The 25365-nt window shown below is 35.6% G+C and overlaps 1 protein-coding gene across 2 annotated transcripts in view; it reads right to left on the bottom strand.

Moving 5' to 3' along the window:
- TRPS1 (transcriptional repressor GATA binding 1) overlaps positions 1–25365 on the bottom strand; it is a 253726-nt gene that overhangs the window by 164027 nt on the left and 64334 nt on the right. For both annotated transcript variants that reach the window (XM_082674391.1, XM_082674392.1), the window contains exon 4: positions 11122–11725. In XM_082674391.1, the coding sequence (XP_082530517.1) occupies positions 11122–11725 (604 nt within the window). The remainder of the gene's footprint in view (positions 1–11121; positions 11726–25365) is intronic.

The following is a 25365-nucleotide window of genomic DNA, read 5'->3' as shown; positions in this document are numbered from 1 at the left end:
GACCAGTACATCAGGGAATGATTCTACAAAGTTATCTTTTGCTTTGAATTTCTATTTCTTTCAAGTCTGAGTCTAGGTTAGTTTGGTTTAACACATGCTGGTTCTTTGAAAATAAATCCTGAACCCAGATGAGTATTAATGTATTTAAATTTAGATACAACCAATTATGCATTCAAATCCCTCAAACAAATGGGTATATTGTTAAAATTTCATGAACTATAAATACAAATAGTTTCTAGTCTTTGAAAGGACTTTGCATATAGCAGTGAGATGCTTGAAAAAGAATATGAAAATGGGATTTAGAATGGTTTTCTACACTTCCCTTTAACACCTGAGTTTCATTCTTACCTTACCTTAAACTATGTGAATGACCTTGAGAAAATTAAAATAAATTCAAATAGTTTAAAACAGAGTTTGTGTGTGTACCAAGTACTTCACTAAATAGCTGCTGGCGCCACCTTTATGTGATCACCAAAGCATACTAACTTTAAGAATCTTTTTGGAGACACTGAAATCCCTTTATATATTAAATACATATATACATAAATATTAAATATATATATACATATATATATACATATAATATATATATTTACCTTGTAAGACTCATTTCAGTACATTACACTATTTAAATACTCTTTGAATGTCAAGGTGACTAAGGAATGTTTCGATTATAAAAGTGAAATAGATACTTCACTGAATCTATGTTGGTGCTTCAGAAATGTACCTTATTCAAACCTTCGTACTAAGTTTTCCCCCATAATAATGTTTAAAGAAAATGTTGGGGGTTCTATTTCTTAGCTACCACTGTGAGGTAATTCTCACCAATGAAATGTTTTACCATTTCCCAAGAGTATACATACACATAGCCTGGTAAAGTGACCAATACTTGACAATAAACTCCACTACTGTGTCACCCCATGGAGGAACCTGATTATAGGGAAGCCAGTTCTAACAATTTAAGATTGCAAGCAAGATAGAATTATTTAGCTACAAGGATATTCAATACAGCACTATTTACCACAGCAAAAATTGGAAGTAACTTCAATGTCTGACAACAAGGAATCAATAATCATCTTTTCTGGTACAACTAGTACAATACATAATGAAATATTATGAAGTCAATAAATGTGATATAGCAGAATAAACACTAATATGAGAAAATGTTTACAATTTATTATAAAGTGAAATTGAAGGCTATTTAATAATAAACACATAAGTCTATGTTTGTATGTGCATGTCTTCGTGTGTGTGTCTCCAGAAAGGGATAGATTAAAGTGTTGAGTAGTCATTTTCTTCTTTTTTGCTTATTTATATTTTCTAAAATGTATGTAATGAACATATATATTTTAATGGGAAAGAAAATGCCAACAAATACTAATTCGATATCCTTTTCTCTTTTCAGAGACTCTTCCACGGGTAAGAAAATGCCAACAAACACTAATTCGATATCCTTTTCCCTTTTCATAGACTCTTCCTAATTTCTTTCTTGTTTTCATCACCAACGCCACCCTAGAGGCCACCTCCTCTCCTGAAACCCACAGGAACTGAGTGGAAATATGGTCATTTCCATCATGACCACCAATACTTCTAATAATTCACATATGAATAATGAGATATTAACTCTGGAGGAACACAAAGAATCTAAGATAGGTTTATAGTTTTAAGATTTCAGTGGGGCGAAACTGAATTATTCACATCCATTAAATAGAGTTTGAATGATTCACAGCCAATTTTATTTTTATAATTGTAATGAAACAGCTGGGATTAGAGTCTATTCATGGACTCATAAGAAATTTGCACCCCACCTACTAAAATTAGTTTCTGCATCCAAAATTCTGATTTGAACATCTGACTGTGAAAAAAACAGGCAACATCGCTCAATGCCAAGAAACTGAAGAAATAGACTTTAAACATGTCATATTCTCACCAGAATTATTTTATTTCTCATTGTGTAGACTTCCCTTTATCGGCATTCGTAAGTGGCCCCTTAATAGCATGATTCTCTGAAACAAAGGTATTTTCAAAGAATGAGCTTTCTTGTATAAGATAAGTCCCTGTTGAAGATTTTAGACTGTATTGTGACAGTTGTTTATAATTTATGGGTTCTTAGCCATTAGAGGGAAATCTAACTTAGGAACTTGGACATCAAATACATGATATCTCTTTGGACATTAGCATCACTAAGTCCACAATAGAAGATATTTGTCTTAAAGTTGCCTCGGGTATCAATTCACAGACCTAAATGTTTAAGGTTTTATAGAAAATTTGCTTGGCCCCAGAGTTTGCAATTTTAAAGAGATCTGAGCAATTGTATGCTTCTATCTCCATAATTTTCCAAAGAAGGAAACAGGACATAAGGACTGAGTGACTCATCCAGGGTGGTCACACGGCCAGTTAGTCACAAAGTGAGTCGAGAACACAAAGCCTTTTCCTCCAATCCAGTACTCTTTCCACTACATCACAAGGGAAGAGTAAAAAGAAAACTTAAAATATAATTTTACTGGAAAATACAATCCTGTCAAGCCTGAATCACAACCAGAGACACTCCATTAAAGGTGGAACACACCCACCTCTAAACCCAGCTGTAACCTCAAAAGGCTGGGCACACTACTAAAGAATAATTCAGATATATTTTGGAGTCTTGAAAAATATTTAAATCATATGTGAATTTGAGGTAAGCTCTAAATTTTGATTTGATTTTTTAAAAAATCCTACATGAGATACATTATCATAGCATAAAGTTTTGAGAGGCATATTAAGTGGATAGTTCATTTGTAGACCATAGACTGCCCATCGCGACAGTCTACATTTTAAAAACCTCCAAATTTCTTTGAATCAGTTATATGATTCAGGCGAAGTGATGGATTTTCCTGAATTATCAAGAAAAGTTTAGGTTGAAAATTCCTGAGATTAAGAAGAATTAGATTAGCCAAACATGTGTATCTTCTAAAATATGACCAACACTGCTTCAACTGTAGCATGCTTTGCGAAACAGATAAGCTTCTAAAAAGTTATAAGTAAATAAAAACATTTTCATTTTTCAAAGTATCAGGGAAGAAATTTTAAAAGTCCCATGCGGAGGTTCCGGGGTTTTTTTTAAAGCAAATGATTATTTTTAAGTAAAGCAAATAGCTCTCTCAAATGTAATATTTGTAAATGTTTAGATTCCCATATATAAATCTGACCTAACTTGTGCATATAAATGACATCAGGGCATGTTTTCATAAGTGTCATTAACGGGGTAAGAATGGCCTGAGAGGGCTTCCCTGGTGGCACAGTGGTTAAGAATCCGCCTGCCAATGCAGGGGACACGGTTTCAAGCCCTAGCCCGGGAAGATCCCACATGTCACGGTGCAAATAAGCCCGTGCACCACAAGTACTGAGCTTGCACTCTAGAGCCCGCGTGCCACAACTACTGAAGCCGTGCACTAGAGCCCGTGCTCCGCAACAGAAGAAGCCACCGCAATGAGAAGCCAGCGCACCGCAACAAAGAGTAGCCCCCGCTCGCTGCAACTAGAGAAAACCCATGTGCAGCAACGGAGACCCAACACAGCCAAAAATAAATAAATAAATAAAAATAATGGCTTGAGATTCTGTATTTTTAGCCTATAGCAATTACAAACTCAATGTTAATTGAGAAAGTATTCTTTCCCCTGTCTTTTTAACACGTTATTAAGAAATAATAAAGACTATTCTGACATTCTGAAAATCCTATGAAAGAAAAATACTTTCTAATGGAATCAATGTAAATATTTCAGCGACAATTAAAACTAAAGATCATTAAATTCCATATTTTAAAGAGAAAAATCAAGTTCTCTCTTATATTCCCTCAAAGCCCACGCTATTACCCCACCACATCCAACACACATCCAATGAAGGCAAAAACTGGGTTGAGAAATTGTGAAGGGTAGTAAAAACATCATCCATGAAGGCAAAAGGAAAACAAGGAAAGAGAGTTCTCGCCTAAAAAAGGTAAGTCTATCTGAGTTGACTGCTTTCCCTTAAGAAACATGACTCAACTCTGCAGAAGAACATAGGTCGTACTTGGAAATAAATTCCTCTAGAAAACAAACTGTGCTGCACACATAATGTAAGGGAAGCATATCATACCATTATCTGGGTATTGGATATCTGTCATATTTCATATACATAAGAAATAGCTCTTAAAGATTATCATTTGCTTTTTCCTTGATTACCTGCATTCATCATTAAATAAGTCAATTTAGTTTAACAGCTCTCCTTAATTACGTATTTCTAGGATATTATTCTCTAAGCATTATTTATGAGTGAATTTATTTTTATTTTGTATCTTAAAAATGACCCACTTCAATGACAGTGACTTGGACATGGGACACCATTTATTATCAGTCGGATTTTCTCATTTAAATATTATACAGTGTATTCTGTCTTTTAGAAATATCTCTGTATATCCTTAGTTTTTTCTGATTAATCATGATGTTACAGATAGGTAAATTTCCAGGGCATGAAATGGTTCATCGCTTTCATAATTAATATGCCCGAATTAAATCTTAGAAATTGAGAAACTCTTTTTAAAAAGGCAAGTTAACATGTAAAATTATGTGCGAGCTATTTGATCATCCTAACATGAGAGATGATACCACTCAATTGATCACATCACAAATGTCCTGTGCTTACAAAAACAAAACGAAAGTAAGATTCCTTTGCCTTACCCCAATCACTGATAACAACATAAAAAATATGCCGTAAGATAAAGTATTGTGGTTTTTTTCCAAAATGACGTCATAACCCCGATTCTGTTTTACTTGTAAATTATAGTTAATTACAAACATCTATAAATGAGAATGTTACTTCGCCAAAATGAAGGAAATAGGGTTCTTGGAGCCTCACTGAAACTATCTGCATCTCCTTGAACTAGTAGCACAACCACACGCGGCAGTATCCTACCTGCCAAGCGTCCTTGAGTTTATTGGTAGACCATCTTAGTAATCAATGTCCTGGTCTATAAACACTTAATGAAAGTTCACTGACAGAGTCAAAGGGAAGGGAGAGTAAAAGAATATGACAATGGAAACAATATTCACTTTTTTGGTGGGAGCAAATACCAAACACAGAAATCCAAGGTAAAAATTTTTCCTGGATTTTAGGTAATGAACACTTCTGTTAAATCCACCCATCAGACTGGACTTGGCCAGAAAAATACTAGATTCACATCGAGGCTGCGCAGCTCATGGCTGACACACTTTGGAATCATTCTGCATCTGTGCTCCTGAAACTTGGGCCACCTTCTGTATACTCTTCACTTCCAACATCTAAGAACACTCAACAATAGGGTCCTTCTTGGGCCCTGTTATCTTCTGACTCATGCCGTCCGTGAAAAAAAGGAAGCCAAGCAAAAGATAGTTATACAGGAAATAATTAACAGATACCGTGCTGAAGGATACCATTTCACAGGGACTACAAACTTACAGCCCAATTCACTAAAAGATACATCTGCTTCCCCTGCCTTAGAAACCTGGGCCAGCAGAACTATGCCAGGCTTCACAAAAAGCCTAGGTTACAAAAAAAGAAAAAAAAAATGTGCTTTTAAAAAATACTTTAGCCAGGGGAGTTGACTTAAAAGAAAGAAATCAAAATAATAGAAAATCCCATTAGTCAAACATATATGTATCAAATTGATTTTACTAGTGATCTATTGTCAAATATGGTATGCCAATATAAAAGATGAATAACCAATAAAGGAAAAAAAAAGCTACTTAGATTTTATTTAATAAAAATTAAAATGGTCATGTTCACTATTAAACATAACTAAGAGGATGAATAATTGTTATTTTTAAAATAAATTTATTATATATTTGAATTTAAACCATACCCTTTTCTAATAGGTGACAACAGAAATGCATCTATCTAGGGCAGAAGCACAGAGATATACAAGGATTGTTAATCTCTGGATACAGTAAATGGTTTTTAACATTTTATTCTTAGGCAAAATAAATATCAGCGGCTACCTAAAGAGAAATTTTACAAACAAGGCCTAAAAACTATTTCATAGCTAATGATTAGGGAGGTGTATGCTTCCTATTTTTCCTGGTATAGACTTTTCTCTTTGGTATTCAATATATGCAAATATAAAAAAATTCAAATGGGGTCAGGAAAATGGTTATGTATGTAAACACTATGTTTAGACAACAGTACCTAGATGATAGCTGCTTTTATTTTCATTAAACATGAAGCAAAACAATAAATATCAGACTTTTCACCTGAGATCATCTTTAGTTAAAAAAAAGTTCCTGCGGTCTTCTGTCAATGGTTGTAAAGGCATTCAACACTGTCGCTTGTTTAAACGTCTCTTTGACTGCCAGTGGACTGTCCCCAAAAGAACATTTTTGCATCTCAATAGACTGTCCGGTATCAACAATCTTTAAACTATAAATTTAACGCCGCTGAAGAAAGGGGGAAATAACATCTGCTTTGTACTGTCTTGGTATCACATTTACAAAACGAACAAATAATCATACTACTTTGCCCTTATCTAGAACCCTGCATCTGACGATCTCAAATGGCCCGACAAACATTAATTAACTAAGCTGCGCAGCACTCCTGGGAGGATGGCTGGCATCATGATCCCCTCTAGCAGACAAATGAACGGGATCCTGGGAGGCCCTTTCTCTGAGCCAATGGCTCAACTCGGATCTCAACTCCAAGAACCTGAAACTCAACTCCACAGCCCATGGCCAGACATCTCTGCCAAAACCAAGCAGTGCAAAATGTACATGTTAAACAGGACAAATCCGCAAGTAAATTTACACTGAAATCAATCACAAAGAGATTTATTTTTCCCCTAGGTGCATGTGCAAAGTGGACTGATAACTAGGGCATCTGAACTGGTGGAAGAATTAGAGCCTACGAGTTATCTGACTGTGACGTTCTGTCCTGACATGACATGCAGAAGTTTATTACGTAAGTATAGATTTGCCAACTAAACAATTATACTTCTGAGTTTCACTGAAAAACGAAAAAAATGCATGTGATATTGGCAAAATCTTTGTGAAATTTAATAACAGGTGTTTGCTTCCTTTTAATATGGTTATCAGTTAAAAAACATCGCTTTCTGTGTTATAAAATCCAATCTAAAACGTTAATTACAAGAATGAAACCTAGAATTCCTCAACAGGAAATAATAAAACGAACACAGTTACATCTGCATAAGAAGCTACCAAATAATTAAAAAAATAAATACCTTTGTTAAAATAAAAATTATACAAGACGCTGATCAGAAAAGAGCACCCGACTACACTGAGTTCTGACTATACTACACTGTTTAGTTTAAAATGAGAAAGGAACATCTATTTGAATATAAAAAACCAATTAACTTTTACTTTTAGCAAGACAGTATTAAAGACATTAACATCTTCCTGGAGCCAAATTTAAATGCTGCGTTTTCAAAACATTTTCAGGAGCTGATTCATGTTTTATAAGATCTATTCTAGAAGTTTTAAAAGAGGAATAATTAAACTTTACATATAAACTTGGACTATTTCTAGCAAAGCATCTAAAGGGGCTAATATTTCTGTCTACTCATAAAAAGAAAAAACATGATTTTATAGAAATACTGTTAGTGCACACAAAACACTGATTTTCATAAAGCAATTTACAAGATGAAGCTTATGTTAATGTGCTCCCTGCCATACTCAAAGCACAATGATCAACACAGGTCACATACACGACTTAGAATTTTTTATAACAAGATCAATTCCATACTAGTAACAAGGGAAGTCTAAAGGTATTCACCAAATGAAAATACACATAAATGAGCTGCAACTGAATATAAAACTAAAAGCCAAACACTGACCTAAGGAAAAAAAAAAAAAGAAAAGAAAGAAGTGAAGAAAACTAATGAATATTTTGAAACTTGAGCTCTTCTCTGTGATTCTTGTATTTCCTTCCTCACTTTGAGTGCAGCAGAATTTCATAACTACAACCAGTTAGAAACATGTAAAAGAAAGACTAATATTCTGAAAGTGATATTTTAATGATGTGCTTTGTGACATGACCCTAACTCCATTCAGCATACTCTTTAAAATGTTTCCATTATTTAGCAACATAGTGTTAAACTATTTTAAATTAACATTTTCTGTTGGACACATTTTCCACACTTAATTCTTGAATATCACTCTGCCCAGTAGTCAAAGATGATAGTCAAGTTTTTACTTTTAGTATTAGAAACTACATGTATAAATATATTTACATTTGTCCTATTAATGCTTTACTGGATGCTCTAATTAAAAAATCGCTTTTAAAACCTATTTTCCATTTCTTAAATTGCGTACTATTTCAAAATAAACATACCAAACAGCAAGTTAATTTCAAGTTCCATTCTACTATTTAAACTCAAACATGAATGTTACATTCTGTAGATATATACTTACACAGACCCCTGTTTTTTCATTTAAAACATGGAAATTGTATGTGCATATTTCACTTGTGTACTTATAAATTTTTACAGGACACCTTTCTTACTAACTAGACCTCTAAAATTACAAAATTAAAGTACTTTGGTTTTGCCTTAGTAAATATGATGGCAATATTCTTTTGGGTTTCCCCTCACTGATGGCAGAGGAAGGAATGAGAAGTATATGTTTGCCATGATAACTTAGCAATACCAATTTCTACCACCAAAGTAGATTTCTTGTCAAATTCACAATCAGAATTCACCAAAATAGAATTCTTGTCAAATTCACAATCACGCGCTCTTAATTCTCTCAAGTATCTTAAAAAGCTGATCAGCAAGACATGTGTAAATTAAAACTTTTAAATTCAGTTAATATACTAAATATTGGGTCGGCCAAAAAGTTCATTAGATTTTAAGTAAAAATAAAAGCCACATTTTTTCATTTCATCTAGAACTTTACTGAACAGCGTATTCACTAACCAAATGAACATTTTGGCCGACCCAATATTTCACAATAAATCAAATCAGCTATACCTCCTTATTGCAAATGTCCAATAAAATGGGTGACTTCCAAAAGCACTATTCAAATGCAATGAAAATATAAATTTTAAAGATCAAATTTTACTAAAATCACAGAAGAAAGACCCAGGCCACTTTAAAATACGTCATATATATATATATATGTGTGTGTGTATATATATATATACACACATATATAGAGAGAGACTTTTTTGTCAGCTCTCAAAATTTAGTAGATGATGGTCTTTATCACAAATCCTACAGTTAGGAATCTGATATTCACTGTAGAACACAGTTAAGTAGCCTCTTGCTGAAGATTTCCTACTTCAGCAGCTGATGTGGAGGAACTGAAAAGACAGTTGAAATGATGCAACAGAAAGTTGAAGTCGGGGAGTTAAGGAAGCGGAGGAGTTGAGAAAAACAATTTTTTTAGAAAAGTATTATCATCCTCAGGCTGCTTAAAGAATAGAACTATCCTGCTCAGGCTTTAAATTGCACTGCTTCATAAATTACTGCTCGTTCCAAATGCTTAGTGTTTACAAACGGTGGCAGAAAAGGTAACATTCCAGAAACAGTCTAAAAGAGTCACACAACTTGGTATCAGATGAAGATGTCATGGATGAAAACAGTTTTAAATGGAAAAAAAAAAAAAGAGTGGGGAATTCTAGTGATACAGATGTAAGGAAATCAATTCCACCACGCTCTCAAGATGCAACATGAAATTTAAAAATCCTAGGACACTGTCATTCCTGCCTTATAACCAGAAACCATAAGAGCCACTTGAGACCAGAAGAGTCCTCATATGCTAAGAAAATGATGAGCATTTACAATGATAAAAATGCATAATATATGAAAGAAGCTCCCTAAATTGAACACTCACTTGAAAAGCACAGGAACTATTTCTCTTCTTTCCAAAGTTATTTATGATAAACTTGCTCCTTCCGGGCAGGAAGGATTCTTTGTTTCTCAGTGTACAAGGAGGCATCTCATCTTCTGCATTCAAGCCCTTCTCTTAGCTCCAGGGCATGACTGCGGATGGGAAAGGTAACAACTTTTATAATTAACTGTGCTCCTCCAAGGGGCGTTTCTCAACTCCACTAGAGAAAGCCAGAGAAGCACAGATAAGCCTCAGAGAATCTACATGAAATGAGAGCGGAGTAGCCAAGCCGACATTGGCAAGAGTAATTTTTCTCCCCAGAATACATCCAGAGAGAACTCGGTGGTCTCTAACCTCCAGGTCAAAGCACTGGACTGGCTGAACTAACCAGCTCTTTTGTAAAGGTTAGCTGGATTCTGATCCTACCTTCCATGAAGGAACAAAGCTTTGAAATCAACCGGAAAGCTCAAAACTTCTCAAAGTCAAGGTGAGATGTTGAAGTGGTAGTGCCTTAGGCAAAAAGCAAGCATCACTCAACTGAATTTTCAAAACCTAAAATATTTCTTAACAATTCACAGTCTACACAGCATGAAGAGAGTGAGCAAGGATCTTATCTTACAGAGCTTTTGTTTAGTTTCTTTTTCACGCAGGACTGTGTCTTTCTCCCTACAGGAGCCCGATAATGTAAAATTCATGGGTCTCTTCTTCGGATGCTCTTCACACCATTCACACTTAAGTCTATCTCATTTTTCCCCTCCTCTTGGCAACAAAACAACAAGCATTGTCATTTGTACATAATTACGCTGTGAGTTTTAAAAACACTACATTTCCGTATTAACGTCTCACTGAGGGCTTTGCATTCTTAGCGATTTAAATCTCTGCTCATTTCCTTATTAACCATAGACTGTGTCACACCACCTTAAGATTTAAAAGTCATTTCATCGTTTTAATGTAACAAATGTGCATCCTTCTGGGATTCCGAGCCTCCCTTCTCCAAAAGCGGCCTCATGGTTTTGCATAATCACCAGGGATGATTAACAAACATTCAATCGGAGCTGAGAGTGGTGACAAACAAGTGACTTCCACCCACTCGATCAAGTGTATGTAGAGTCCACACAAACACACGTGAGCTGCTTTCTACCACTTTGGCCTTATTAAGTATACATCCCCAGACAGATACACATCATTTAGTTACACTTGGTAAGTCATGATACTAACTCTAGAGAAGGTACGTTCTCCCCATTTTCCCTTCAAGATATAGGAATTATTTAAAAAAATTAAACCTTCCTACCCGTAACAGGGACTGGGATTCATCCTTGGACTTGTTTTCTCCGGATGCAGGATACTGCTGGGTGAGGGCGCCAGCCTTCTCTCCGCCTGCAGGCACCCCCTGCAGGAAGCCCTTGGTCTCCACAGCCAAGCCATAAATAGGGCGCGCCAGGTGGGCAGCCTCTACGTTGGGGCTATCCCTTAAAGTCTTTGTCTGCTCTTGGGGGCCGGACACAGGGGTCAGAAGCCCCAGGCTTGCTTGGGTATAGGATGGACTGCCCCGTAGGATGTCCGCCCCTCTCCAAGTCACGTTGCGAAGGTCATCACTTGAACTCTCAGCCCAAGCTTTTTCTTTCAGCCCGTCCTTCTCTTCTAGCTTCTCCCTCTTCACCACACTCTCAGCAACCGGCTCTCCCATTTTAGAGTCTGGATTGAGCAGACTGTAGACCTTGAGGTCAATCTTGGGCTCCTCCTTGATGGTGGATATGGCATGCCCGTCCTCTTCGCCGTTGGCTGTAGTGCTGTCCTGTTCCTGGCAGTGAACAGTGTTGAAGTGCTCCAGTAGTGACTGAGTCTCGGCAGCTGTAAAACTGCATTGACGGCATTTGTAGCAGCTGTGTGCTCTCCTGCAGAAGAAGAAAACCATTACTCGAAATCTAGCATTCAGAAGGGCTTTAAAAAAATAGTCTTCAAGCACCTGAATTTTATCTCCTGTAATGTAATAGGTAGAATGCAATACAATATTCTCAGTACCCAGAAACTGGCATCTTCCGTTCTAGGTAAGGAATGCAATATTCCCGTTTGTTATATTAGCAATAACAGGTATCTGCACACACAGACACACTTATGCGCACACACTCCAGACGAGTCACATTTAAAACTGGTTGATTTGCTTTATTATTGAAGGACCTGCTCTGTTCATTTTACTGTGACCGGATAATCATCAATTCTATATTATTTAATAGATATTCATAAATTTTTACACCTGATTTCATCAATGGACTTTTCTCTTTCCACTTATTTAAACTAAACTGGGATATTTTTCACTATAAATATATATACATTGCTAGTGCTGAAGTGCTCTATACAGCTTTTACATATATTAAAGTAAATTCTACCGAACTGATTACAATGTTCTTTTCTATCATAAAATTTAGATCCATTTAATCAATGAAATGTGGTTGACTGAGCTACATAATCTAGTAAATAAAATATACCAGAAGCTCAAGTTTTTTAAGACAAATTTTTTCTATCTGTAAGGACTTATGAACATTCAACAAGTTGAATGTCTGTTGGGTACCAAGCAGCATGATAGGTGCTGTACAGATATATTCATTAAAAGAGTGTGTGTGAATGTATGTTTATGTGTGTGTTTTCTTTTTATAAGGCATAAGACAAGGAGACCTTATTGTTGGATTTCATAGCATCTCCTGCTGTTAAAGACAGAATGGTAACTGTTAAATTAAAAAAATGTTTGATTAACAAAGAAGAACAGAGGCACTGTATCCTAAAAGGCATACTGGAAAGGTACACAAATAACTGGGAATAAGGCATACATTCTTTAACTGTAAAAACCTTGTATGGCTTTCTAATTAAATAACCATGTGAAACACTTGCTACTCCACGATATAATGTGTTAGGAGTTACAACTTAAAATAACAAAATAAGTTTTGAGAGCTGTTACTTAAATCTACTGCAGGGGCTTCCCTGGTGGCGCAGTGGTTGAGAGTCCGCCTGCCAATGCAGGGGACACGGGTTCGTGCCCCGGTCCGGGAAGATCCCACATGCCGCGGAGCGGCTGGGCCCGTGAGCCATGGCCGCTGAGCCTGCGCGTCCGGAGCCTGTGCTCCACAACAGGAGAGGCCACAACGGTGAGAGGCCCGTGTACCGCAAAAAAAAAAAAAAAAAAAGCTACTGCAAAGTAGGTACCCCTATATGTAATCTGTAGATAATCATCACAATATTACTTTGCCAGGCACTGGGTACACATTGGTGAATACAAGGCACATAGTCCTTGTTCACCTGGTGTTTAGAGTCTAGTCAGGAATGACAAGCTTCACACTGTTCTCTAAATAAACATGTAAGGACAAAGTAATATGTGCTAAGAATGGAATGGATGGGATGGTAAGGCGGTGGAAGGGCTGCTTAAGGTCCTCAGGAAGGCCTTTCTGAGGGCGATTTATCAAAGCAAAGGATGGAAAGGAGCTATCCTTGTTGGAGGAGGAGGGAGGGGAAAGGGCAGTACATTCTAGCAAGCCTGAGATACTGAAAGAGGCCACTGATGCTTGAGAGGAATAAATAAGAGGAAGCATAATAATCAACAAGCTGGACGGTCACCTAGAGCTTTGTGGACCACGGCAAGGAGGTAGGTATCTTCAAAGGGAAAGGGAAGCAACTGCAAGGTTATAGGAAGAGGAGTAGCATAGTTAAATGTGTGCTTTAATCACTTTGGGAGTGTAAAAGTTTCTCTACTGGAGGACTTCATTCCGAGACCTGATGGCTGAACATCCAAAAGAACGTTCTTATTTTATGGAAGCAAAATTCAAAGGTATTAAGACATGTAACAAAATCTCAGCCAATATTTGTTGAGAGTACTTAATTTGGTACATGATTATCTTCTTGTGATTAACAGCTTACATCTGGTTGAACAAATATGGATATTTAACTTCTACTTTTTACAGGAGGTTGTTTTCAATCTTTTGTCCTATTTTTCTTCACGAAGTAGGAAAGATAAAAGGAAATACAATAAATGAAAAATAATTTGATGATGAATTGACCATAAAAATATTAAAATGGGGCTTCCCTGCTGGCGCAGCGGTTGAGAGTCCGCCTGCCGATGCAGGGGACGCGGGTTCGTGCCCCGGTCTGGGAAGATCCCACATGCCGCGGAGCGGCTGGGCCCGTGAGCCACGGCCGCTGAGCCTGCGCGTCCGGAGCCTGTGCTCCGCGACGGGAGAGGCCACAGCAGTGAGAGGCCCGCGTACCGCCAAAAAAAAAAAAAAAGAGAAGAAGTGCAAGACTCTAGAGTACCACATGAAAAGATTATTTTAAGACAGAAAGACCCATAGTTTTATAGGAGAAGCAACTTAGTTCACTTAAAAGTAAGACTCTAGAACCAGAATGCCTAAGTTTCAAGCTTGGCTCTGTATTTTACTATATATGTGACTTTGGATAATTTACTGAACCTGCCTCAATTTCCTCACCTGCAAAATGAAAATAATAGTGCATCTAGTATGAGTTAACCAATATAAATCCTAAAATCAAATAAAGCCCCCCTTCTGTGTGAATCTGCATTCTGCACTATCCAAAGGAGCTAAAACTTACCACCTGGCATTTTGGTATCATTCTTTTCCACTCCCCCAGGTACCTTAACCATGACAGACATCTTTCTTAAAACCATGTTTATTTCCTAGCAGATCCTTTGTTTTAAGACATTACCAGGTAGAATATATTTTTTGCCTTTTCTGCTTCACCTAGTGGTGTTCAATGGCCTGAAAGATGGAGCAGTTTAGCAGTTAATTGTCAAGCCTTACTCTTTTTTCAATAATAGTAGTCAGAGCCATAATCTTAAAATTCTGAATAACAAAGACAGAAAGGGCATTACCTGTGTTTTCCTGAAGTCTTCAGAGGTAGGGATGCTTTGTAAGCGTATTCAGGAGGGTGGTTTAGAACCATAATATATCTAGTAATATATCTCAGTAATTAAGATTATGTGCCTTCAATATCTACTTACTCTGCAATCTAGAAATGTCCTTGAGCCAACCTATTCCTTCACCATAAAAAGACGAATACATTCAACCTTTAACTGGTATGTGACTGACATGTCCTCCTAAATATACAAGGAGTTCTGGGTGTGTCCTGTCTAGGCAATGAATTCATCACAACGTATCACTTTTGACACAAGGTGTCTGGGGGCTTCTAGGTTTTCTAGTTTCAAGTTCCTGTCCCAACGGACAACTCTCTGACTCCTTGCAGGTCTCGGCAAGAGCTGTTCAGATCTGCCCACAGAGGAGCTCTTATTCTGACTGATCAAGGCAAAAGCTTCCGTGATACAGGTGCTGTAGGACTGTCCAAATGCAGAGGACGGTGAGGCTGGGTGTAAAGCAGAAAGGAGACAGAAACTGCAGAGGTAAGTTTTCAGTGAGAACCGGGTTTTACATTGAAAAGAAAAACACATACTAACAGGAAGGATATTAAAACGAGCTGGCAATAACAAGCTCAACGCACACACGTTTTCTTTTGAAGACTTCAAAGCACTCACACATATGTGATCTCACATTCCACTGAGGTATAAAGCCCATTTTATAGATAAGTAAAATGAAGAAAGTGCCTTGTCCATTTAGTCTACATCAAGTCAAGAATACAGGGCTTCTACCTTCCAGACTGATGTTCTGTTTTTCTATCCTCGGTTGCCTGAATTTTTAACTTTATACAAAAATAAATAAAATTACTGACAATACTGACAATGAAAAATGAGGGATAAAAATTGAAAAATGAGGGGAAGGGAAAGGTCTTCTAACTGACAGAAGTGAGACTGACTACAGCAATGGTTTGCAAAACGGGCTGCAACTGAAGGAGTTTCTTAGCAATACAGATTCCAGGGCCTCTCAGTTGCCCTATTGAAGATCTGAATCTCCTGGACATAACTTGAGAATCTGAATTTTTAGTAAGGTCTTCAGGGGACACCCATGCAGGGACCAGTCACAAACTACATTAGTAGATATATCCTGGTTCAAAACAACTGAATGAACACACTCAAGACATCCTCTACCACCTGTGGCTCTAATAAAACACAGGTAATGCCCTTACTATCTTTGTTATTCAGAATCATAAGATTCTGAGTGTGACTCCTATTCATGAAAAGAGAGTAAAGCTTGACAATTAAGCAGTAAACTGCTAAACTGCTCCATCTTTCAGGCCACTGAACACCCTGAGGTGAAGCAGAAAAGGCAGTTTGCTGCATAATACTCTGGAGAACTGAAGGACTTCTTTCTCCATAAAATAGTCATCAAATAAATGATAGGAAATATATGAAAAAGACAACATCACTGTACTTTCAAAAGCTGGGAGCAGCATGAACTTTTCAATCACCTATGCTAACATCTAGAGCGGTGCTTCTTAAACCCTAACATGCAGAAGAATCATCTGGGAATCTTGTTAAAACTCAGATTCTGATTCTGGAAATCTGGGGTGGTACCCAATAGTCTCTATTTCTTACAAAATCCCAGATGATGCTGATGCTGTTGGTTCCCAGACCACACCTTAAATAGCAAAAGTCACGAAGCCATGGTCAGAAATACGTCGATGAGTGTTAGATTGGAATGAACTCTCAGTATATATACTCAGTACTTGACAGAACATTCCCAAATGAATTCTTTATGATGAGCAACATCATCTTCCCTCTTAAGGCACATACTCCCACCTCTGAAAGTCAACCCTAACAGCTTCATAAGCTAAAACTATAAACATGACATTGTCAAGCATAATCCGCAAATAGTCATTCATCTTCTTTATTTCACTGTTTGGGGATCATCTTTCAGTATTCTTTAGTTCTAGGCCATTTATATATATCATTCTACAACAATCACACATAGTACCTATTTCCATCCCTACTTCATACAATAAGAACATGATGCACAGACAAGTCAATTCATAAAATAATACGGAGTGCATGATGCAGTATTCTAGCTCGTGTCCATAGCTATTCTTGCATGTATGCTGTTTGGTAGTTGATGCAATACTACTAGCTTGTTCAGGAATTAGTTCCTGAAAGATTTGGGTATATTTCTGACTTGTGTCACTCTCAACAATAACTGAAAAGCCCTTCAACTTAATGCCATGTCCCCCCAAAATAAAAAGATTATTTTAATGCCTAGTATAAGAAACATTACTGAAGAATAAAAGTTTAGTCATTGAGAAACTACGTTAGTTTGGACTCTGCTCTAACCTACTGAATACATTTCATTTTATCAACATTAATATGAAAACCTCAAAAGGTTCAGGGAGTTTTCTCTTCATTTTTCAAGACCCACCTTAACTACCTTTTCATCCATAAAGACTTCCCAAATGACTCAAACCCAAGAGTAAACCTACCATCCTCTGAGCTACTCTGAAACTCTGTCATCCAGAGGATTTTTTTCACATTGCATTTTATTAAAATGAATGGCCTTTGATTTAACTGATGGCATAAAAAGATTTATTTCATCATTTAAAAAGCTCTCATTCACCAAATAATCATGTATGTCTTACTTTACAGTTATATTGTAATTGCCTTAAAATCAAGATCAAAGCCCACACATCTCTATATATCCCTTCCAGCTCCACCCAGAACATCCAGATAGTCAGTAAATATCCACTTAATAACCAAAGGAATGAACCACCACAGCTCTGGTAATGCTAGACTTAATATGTAAAGTCATAAAGCAGCAGAGAAATATTAAGAAGTACATAGATATTTTGCAGATGGTATATTTTGAATGGTTCTCTGAATAAACTCTTCATTATTTAAAAACTCCTAGAACTTCTAGCTACAAGAAGCTCAACTAATTTAAAAGACACTGCAAATATATTTGCATTAATTTAAATTCTATACTCTGCTGCCAACTGGATAGCAAACATCCTCTTCATGCTACCTGAGGAAAAAAGATGTCAGTCTGTAGATCTCCCTACCATTATCAGTGCCAGATAAAATACAGGATGCCCAGTTAAATGTGAATTTCAGATAATAAACAAATAATATTTTAGTGTAAGTATGTCCCATACAATGTTTGGGACATACTTACATAAAATCTCAATTTTTCCAGTGCAAAACTTTAGACAATGAACACAATCAACTTTGATAAAACAGATAATCATCTTTTGCCTCCAGAAAAAACTACATCAAGCTGCATAAAAAAACCAACTTGTACTTAATTCAAGTGACTTAAAATTTCTTTGAGAAAAGATGTTTTATTCCTTATTCTACTTGACAGAAATTTCATGTGCTATAAAAAAGCATTTATTTCAGATCCATTCATATTTCAACCTTTTATCCTAGCAGTATCATTTTATTCATTAGTAGAGATTAAAAATTATTTTCATAATTCATAAAGAACTGAGGTTTTCTAGATTCTAGAAAAAAAATCAGCTAAAAGGTGCTAGTCGTTTGCTCTACTCTGATAATATTTCTGTATTTTGATTTTCATAACAAACAGCTCACGGTATTTGTGGAGTCAGCTCTAAACAATGCTTTGTTTTTTTCCTTTTAATGTCAACTTCCAGAGATTTATGCCATAACTTAAAAAGCTCTCCTTCCCCGAATAACTGTATTTCACTTTCAATAGTTTTAACCATAGTTTTTCTTCTTCAATGACTAAATGGACATCAAAGTAAATGAATAAATTATAAATACTAATCAATTAAGACTGCAAAGGTATTTTTTGGTAATTATGGAAACAAATACCTACAGATAAATTGTCACAAAGGAAGAGTAAATGAAGTGATTTAATTTAAATATAGTTCAGTATATGTGACAACTAATTAGTCATTTTTTGTGTCATAAGAGTCTACAGGTGTGGCACTTGAGGTCACTGCCACTGTTGAATGTTGGAATGAAAAGCATCTGAAGAGAGTATTTGAGGGACAAAAACAGAAAAGGAATTACAGATGTATAGGTGGGTAACCTATAATCAACTTTTAAAAGCTGAAAATTTAATATTCAGCCTTAGTCAAGTGCAAAGGAGTAGTCTACAAAATATAATCTAAGGAAAACTGAAATTCTGAATGAATAAGATTCCATTCAATCCACTCATCTTGTATTTTTATACTGAAATAATCTGATGAGTATTTACTTATTGGGAATAACTGGGTTCTTTTAGAAGGGCATGGGGTGATTTCACCTTCACGTGGTAGAAGAAAACACAACTAATGTCATAGCTGAAAAATCTCAATTTATGATTCACTTTCAAAAAGAAGATATCCCTACCAAACATTCAAAACAGAAAAATAAATCTTCCCATGAAATAGAAAGTAAACAAGAAGAGAGAAATAAATTATATAATATGAAATGTAAATCATGGCTAAAATTTATCTTATTCCATGACTCGATAACTGTCCTATACAAAGTGTTCAGGACCATTAAATCTGAAATTTCTAATAAATAATGTATCCAAATAAAGGTAGTGCAATTGTGGGTTATTTTCTTGATGGACTATAACACCTTGGGTAACTTTCTGTCTCACAATGGGAATTTTCAACTTGAACCATGATGTCCATTTCAAGGTTTTACAGGCAACTGATTTATTAGGTATTGTTTAAAAGAACATGACACATAAAATACACAAATCTAGATGTAACCATCTTGGTACTCACCCTTTTAGAAACTCTGTACTAATGCACTGTGTACTTAGCTTTTTCAGATGTGCTGATAATTAAGTGCTTATCATAAAATCTATTCTTCAGAACTAGCAGAGCACACAGTTCATGTTCCTTCCCAGAGCTCTTTTAAGGTAGAAATTGTGCAGTAGCTACATTAATTTAATCAGCTACTGCATCCACTGTTATTTCCTTTAGCCTGAGATATATATTTTATGTCTAAAATATTCAAACACTGTTTAAAAAATTTTAACGCATTCATAAATCCCTAAACAGACAGATGCTTGTCATCACATACACTACCAAAAAATGTGTACATTTTTCCACATTCTAGTCAATTAGGTAGATAATGACTATATCACTGATTTTCAAGTAGTTTTTTTAATAATAAGGGAAGTTGACTATTTATTCAAATATTTATTGGATATGTGTATTGATGAGAATTGATGCCTCATTTTTAAAATTTTATCGTGTAATATTAATCGCACACATGTACACGTACATATATATACATTCATATCTAGGTTTAGCAAAAAATGAAAATGAACATAATCATAGGATCATAAAATATGATTGATATATTTATATATATTCTTTATCTTTATATGGAGAGATACAGAGTGACAAAGAGTCTATGTACACACACACATATATATATACAGAGAAAGAAAGAATGATATATTTATAGAGGGAAAATAATGTTTATGGTACAGTTCAATATATGTATATGAATGTAACAAATATACATGGTGTATACATATATAAATATGTATGAATATATGTATACAGTTTTGTTTTGCTAGTTTTTATGAACTTCTTTTATGAACTTCTATGAAATGGTATGAAGCTACAAATAGTTGTCTTTGATTTGTTTTTATTCGGTCAAAATTATAAGACATCCATGTTGTATTCAACTGTCATTTATTCAAATTCACTATTGTACAATATTCCACTGTATGACAAATCTATAAGTTACTTAACTAACCTCTTATGTATAGTTGAGGTTTTTTTCTTATTTGTTTTGCTGTTTAATTTTTGTTTCGGTTGTTTTGCTCTTTAAAAAAATACTACTTTGAACATTTTTGCACACGTTTCCTAGTGTTCCCATACAAGAAGTTTTCTTCTGAGGAGTGAAATTACATGGTCTTTGGGAATACGAGCATCTGACATTGCCAGAATTTGCTAAATTCACTTTATAAAATCATACGTACTGGCAATTTTTATCCATTTTTTAATCCATTATATATTTTTTGTCTTAACACCTATATTTCCTGGAATAAATAAAATGACCTCATTGTTTTCTTTGGTTAATATTTGCCTTGTGTGATTTCATCTATCCTTATCTTCCTGCTATGGACGTCTGATTTAATTACACTGAGTATAAGGGTGTGTTCTATATGATACTGTTTTTTTTGTTTGTTTTTTTTTTTTGGTACGCCGGCCTCTCCCATTGCAGAGTACAGGCTCCGGACGCTCTGGCTCAGTGGCCATGGCTCACGGGCCCAGCTGCTCTGCGGCATGTGGGATCTTCCCGGACCGGGGCACGAACCCGTATCCCCTGCATCGGCAGGCGGACTCTCAACCACTGCACCACCAGGGAAGCCCAATACTGTTTTTCTGAAATCTTATTTCTTATTGGCTTAGTATGTATCAAATTGTATAAGCATTTTATATCTGCTTGAAAAACATGTGCATTCTCTAATTGTTGGGTGTAGAATTTATGTATTTTAATTAAATCAATTTAAAAAAAAAACGAACAGTGAGTTCCCTGGTGACCTAGAGGTTAGGATTCTGGGCTTTCACTGCCGTGGACCAGGTTCAATCCCTGGTCAGGGAACTGAGATCCTGCAAGCCACACGGCACTGCCAAGATAAATAAATAACTAAATAAATAAGTGTCTTAATTTGTTGCTCAAATATTTTATATTTTGAAAAAAATTTTTCTGTTCAACCTTTAATAAGGGAGGTTTCCTAAAATGTACTACTGTGATTGTGGTTTGTCATATTTTCCCTGTAGTTTTTGATCAATTTGTGCTTTACATATATATTTATTTATATTTATATTTTACGTATTTGTAATTATTATATATCCCTGATGAACTGAACCTCTTATCATTAGTAATGACTTTTCCTGCATATGCTTTTTGTCTTAGTCTAAATTGTATGAGATTAATAAAGCTACCTCAATTGTTCTTTCATTTATATTTACGCCTATAATTTAGTCTATTTTGCTCTTTCAAACTCTCCATAGCCTTATGCTTTGAGTGTGTAACCTATAAACAGCTTATAGTTAAATTTTTTTTAATATGTCTGATAATATCTTTTAAGTGGAAAGTTTAACCCCCACAGATTCATTAAGATTTTTGATATCTGGACTTTTTTTTTTACCATCTTCCTTTAAAAATTCTATTTGTCTACTTTTTCCCACGTATCCTCTAAAAAAGGATACATTAAAAAAAAGATTGAATTTTATGGGTGTTCTTTATTTTGTTGTCCATTTTTCTCCTCTATAGCTTTGGAAGTTATGTACTCATTTCCTACTCTTTCACTAGTTATCCCTAAAGTTATCAAAATATGCATAACAAAGTCCTAACTCACTAACTCCAGACAATTCAAGCACTTTAGAACACCTTAATTCTGATCAATCTCCCTGCAAACTCACATAATAGTGTTGCCCAATAACTCAGTCTATCCCTTTTTAACTGCATAAATTAGGCATGCTATGGCTGTTGAGACTTACTCACAGTTCCCTGGTCTTTGTTTATGTGAAAATGTCTTTGCTCTTATTTTTGGAAGGTAGTTTTGACAGGCAGGCAATCCTAGGTTGACTTTTTTTTTTTTCTTCAAAACTGAATAGTATTCCTCTGTCTTCTGGTTTCCATTGTGGCTGATAAAAAGTCTACTGTTAACCTAATAGTCTTTTTTGAATAGTTGAGCTGTTGTTTCTCTTTAGCTGCTCTAAGGAACCTCTCTGCCTTAGCATTTCAATTTTTACTACAAGATGTCTATGACTGAATTTATTTGTGTACAGATGGCCCCCAACTTATGATGGTTCGACTCACAATCTTTCAACCTTAGGATGGTGCAAAAACCATATGCAGTCAGTAGAAACCGTACTTTGAATTTTGAATTTGGATCTTTTACTGGGCTAATAATATGCAGGATACGTGGTACGATACTCTCTCATAATGCTGGGTCGAAGAAGGGAACCCCAGCTCCCAGTCAGCCACATGATCAGGAGGGGAAAAAACCAATACATTTACAACCATTCTGTACCCAGACAACCATTCTGGTTTTCACTTTCAGTACAGTATTCAATAAATTACATAAGATAGTCAACACTTTATTATAAAATAGGCTTTGTGTTAAAAGATTTTTCTCAACTATAGGGTACAAGTGTTCTGAGCACATTTAAGTTAGGCTAGGCTAAGCTATGATTTCAGTAGGTTAGTTGTATTAAATGCATTTTTGATCTACGTTATTTTCAATTTATACTGGGTTTATTGGGACATAAACCCATCATAAGTCGAGGAAGATCTACATATTCTGCTCAGTATAAGCTATCCTATTTTGTACCTGTGTGTTTATGTCTTTCATCAGTTTTAAGAACTCATCCGCCATTATCTTCTCAAATATTGATTGCTTATCTTCCATTCAATATTCTTTTCTTCTGGGACTCTAATTAGATGCATGTCAGAACAGCTTCTTGTATTTTCATATCTTAATATCCACTTTTGATATTTTCCATCCCCTTCCCCTCTCTTAAGTATTCTGGCTAATATCTTCAGATTTAACTTCTGATTAACTCATTTGCTAATATATTACTTAACTTATCCATATGTTTTAAATTTCAATAATTAGATTGTCCATTCAAAAATGCTATTGTTTCTTTTTTGAATATTCCTGGTTATTTATAGTCTCATGTAGCTTGATCAATTTATAAGTGTAATTTTCATTTCTTTAAACATTTATTAATTATTATTTTCTAAATGAAAACTGCTGATCTGAAGCTCCTGGGTATCTAAAGCTATTATTTGCTTTTCCTACTGATTTCACATGTAGTGATTTACATCCACACTCATATGGTAAACTGCTGTAATGTGGAAGCTCATATAAGGTTTATCTGAAGCCATACATAACATGGAGGTGAAAACTGGAGTATTTTCCTGGAGATAAATCTGTGTTTACTTCTGACAGGAGTCAGAGGAAGGCAGTAATGTTGAATCACATTAGCCAACTTCAAGGTGCCAGCTTAGAGTGAAACTCATGGATTCAACGCCCTCTCTCTGCCAGTGACTCTGGGCTTAGTCTCAATATAACTGTAGTATCAATGTCAGCATTTTTCATCCATGAAAACTTGCATTCCCTGCTTGCTCTCCCCAGTCTGGGTTTAGCTCACTTTTGGTGAAGGGGTGAAGAGAAAAGCTTCACAACTTTCACTTAATTCATGGAAGTCTAACAAGTCACTAAGAAATTATGTTTTATCTGGTATAGTTGCTTTGTAAGGAGGTATTCCTCCCACAACTCCAGAAACACAAAGTTATAACACTGAAAATGTTGATTAGGAGAATGGTAGTCAATTAGAGAATGGGTACACTAGTTAATTAAATAATATATAATAAAAGAAATGGAGTGTGAGAAACAAACATGAGTGGAATATAACAATTCTGTCATGACGTGAACTACGGGGTATCATAAGTAAATATGAAACATAAAGAAAGGAGAACTGGCCAAGTTTCACTTACTAAGTGGATAATGTTGGCAGTTCAACTCAGGTTAAACTGGTTCTTTAGGAAAATGCTCATGGAATGAAATCCACACTGAGGTTTTTCTCTGATAGCTTTAAATCAACTCTCTTGCTTCTTAGCTGTAGTTATTTTATAGCTACATGATTTCACACATTGTACAGCTCTCCGTTTGTGCTATCTTTTTTAGTACACTATAAGTCTTGTACATAAAGTATTCAAAAGCCTAGAATATAATCCCCAGTAATAACAGAATTGTGGTAAAAGTTTCCCAACATGAATAATATGAATAAATATAAATTTAACTAGAAAGATAGTATTGTGATGTGGTAAATTTCTCTCCTCCTACACTACCTTCAAAATGTAGCATTTGGGGGAAGTGCTTTGATAGCAGATTAAGTTTTCAACATTCATGTGACTATCTGTTTTCACATCCCTGGAGCCTCCACTGTTCAACTTTCAGTAGAGTTTCTTTATACTTCTTACCAAGCTGTGGCTCCTGAAACACTAAGTCTCCAAATTTCAAATATTTCTAAAAGAACTCAAGCAGAGCAACTTAAAGGACCTAGGATCACACACACTACATCAGGTTTTAAGAATAAGTGCGAGAGGATTATAATGACCTAGAGACAAGTGCTGCTAATTATTTTTAATCTAATAAAATACTAAGAAGGTTGACTTAAGTTCAAAATGTACTTCCATTTTGTGTGTCCTCAGAAGGGTTCCAAGACCGTACAATAGTCAAAGATTAAATTAAAACTCACCATGGAGATTTCGACTTATTCATGACTACTGTGAAGTCAAAATCTCACAGGGATCTCATTTATTTAAATGTACTCACTGAGCACCTATTACCCATCCTGGCACTACTATGCTAAATCGTGCAGATACAGCAATGAACAAAACAGAACTAGTCTCTTCCCTCTGGAGCTTACTTTCATTACTGAATATTAATTAAACTCTGAGATTATTCAGTAATATTTTTATTCATATTTATTTCTTAGATTTTGTTTGTTTAACCAAAACATATGGAATCTCTATTTTTCCAGCCAAGTTTTCAACCAATAGCCTCAGCTTCTTCAAAAAAAGCCACTCATCCAAGGGATCTGGTATCTACATGCATCAGTGTGTGTGTGTGTGTGTGTGTGTGTGTGTGTGTGTGTGCGTGTG

This window comes from Grampus griseus (genome assembly GCF_964374135.1).
Source record: "Grampus griseus genome assembly, chromosome: 17".
NCBI classification, from domain to species: Eukaryota; Metazoa; Chordata; class Mammalia; order Artiodactyla; family Delphinidae; genus Grampus; species Grampus griseus.
The sequence above is the reverse complement of the archived record's forward strand: the minus strand, read 5'-3'. Positions and strand labels throughout refer to the sequence as shown.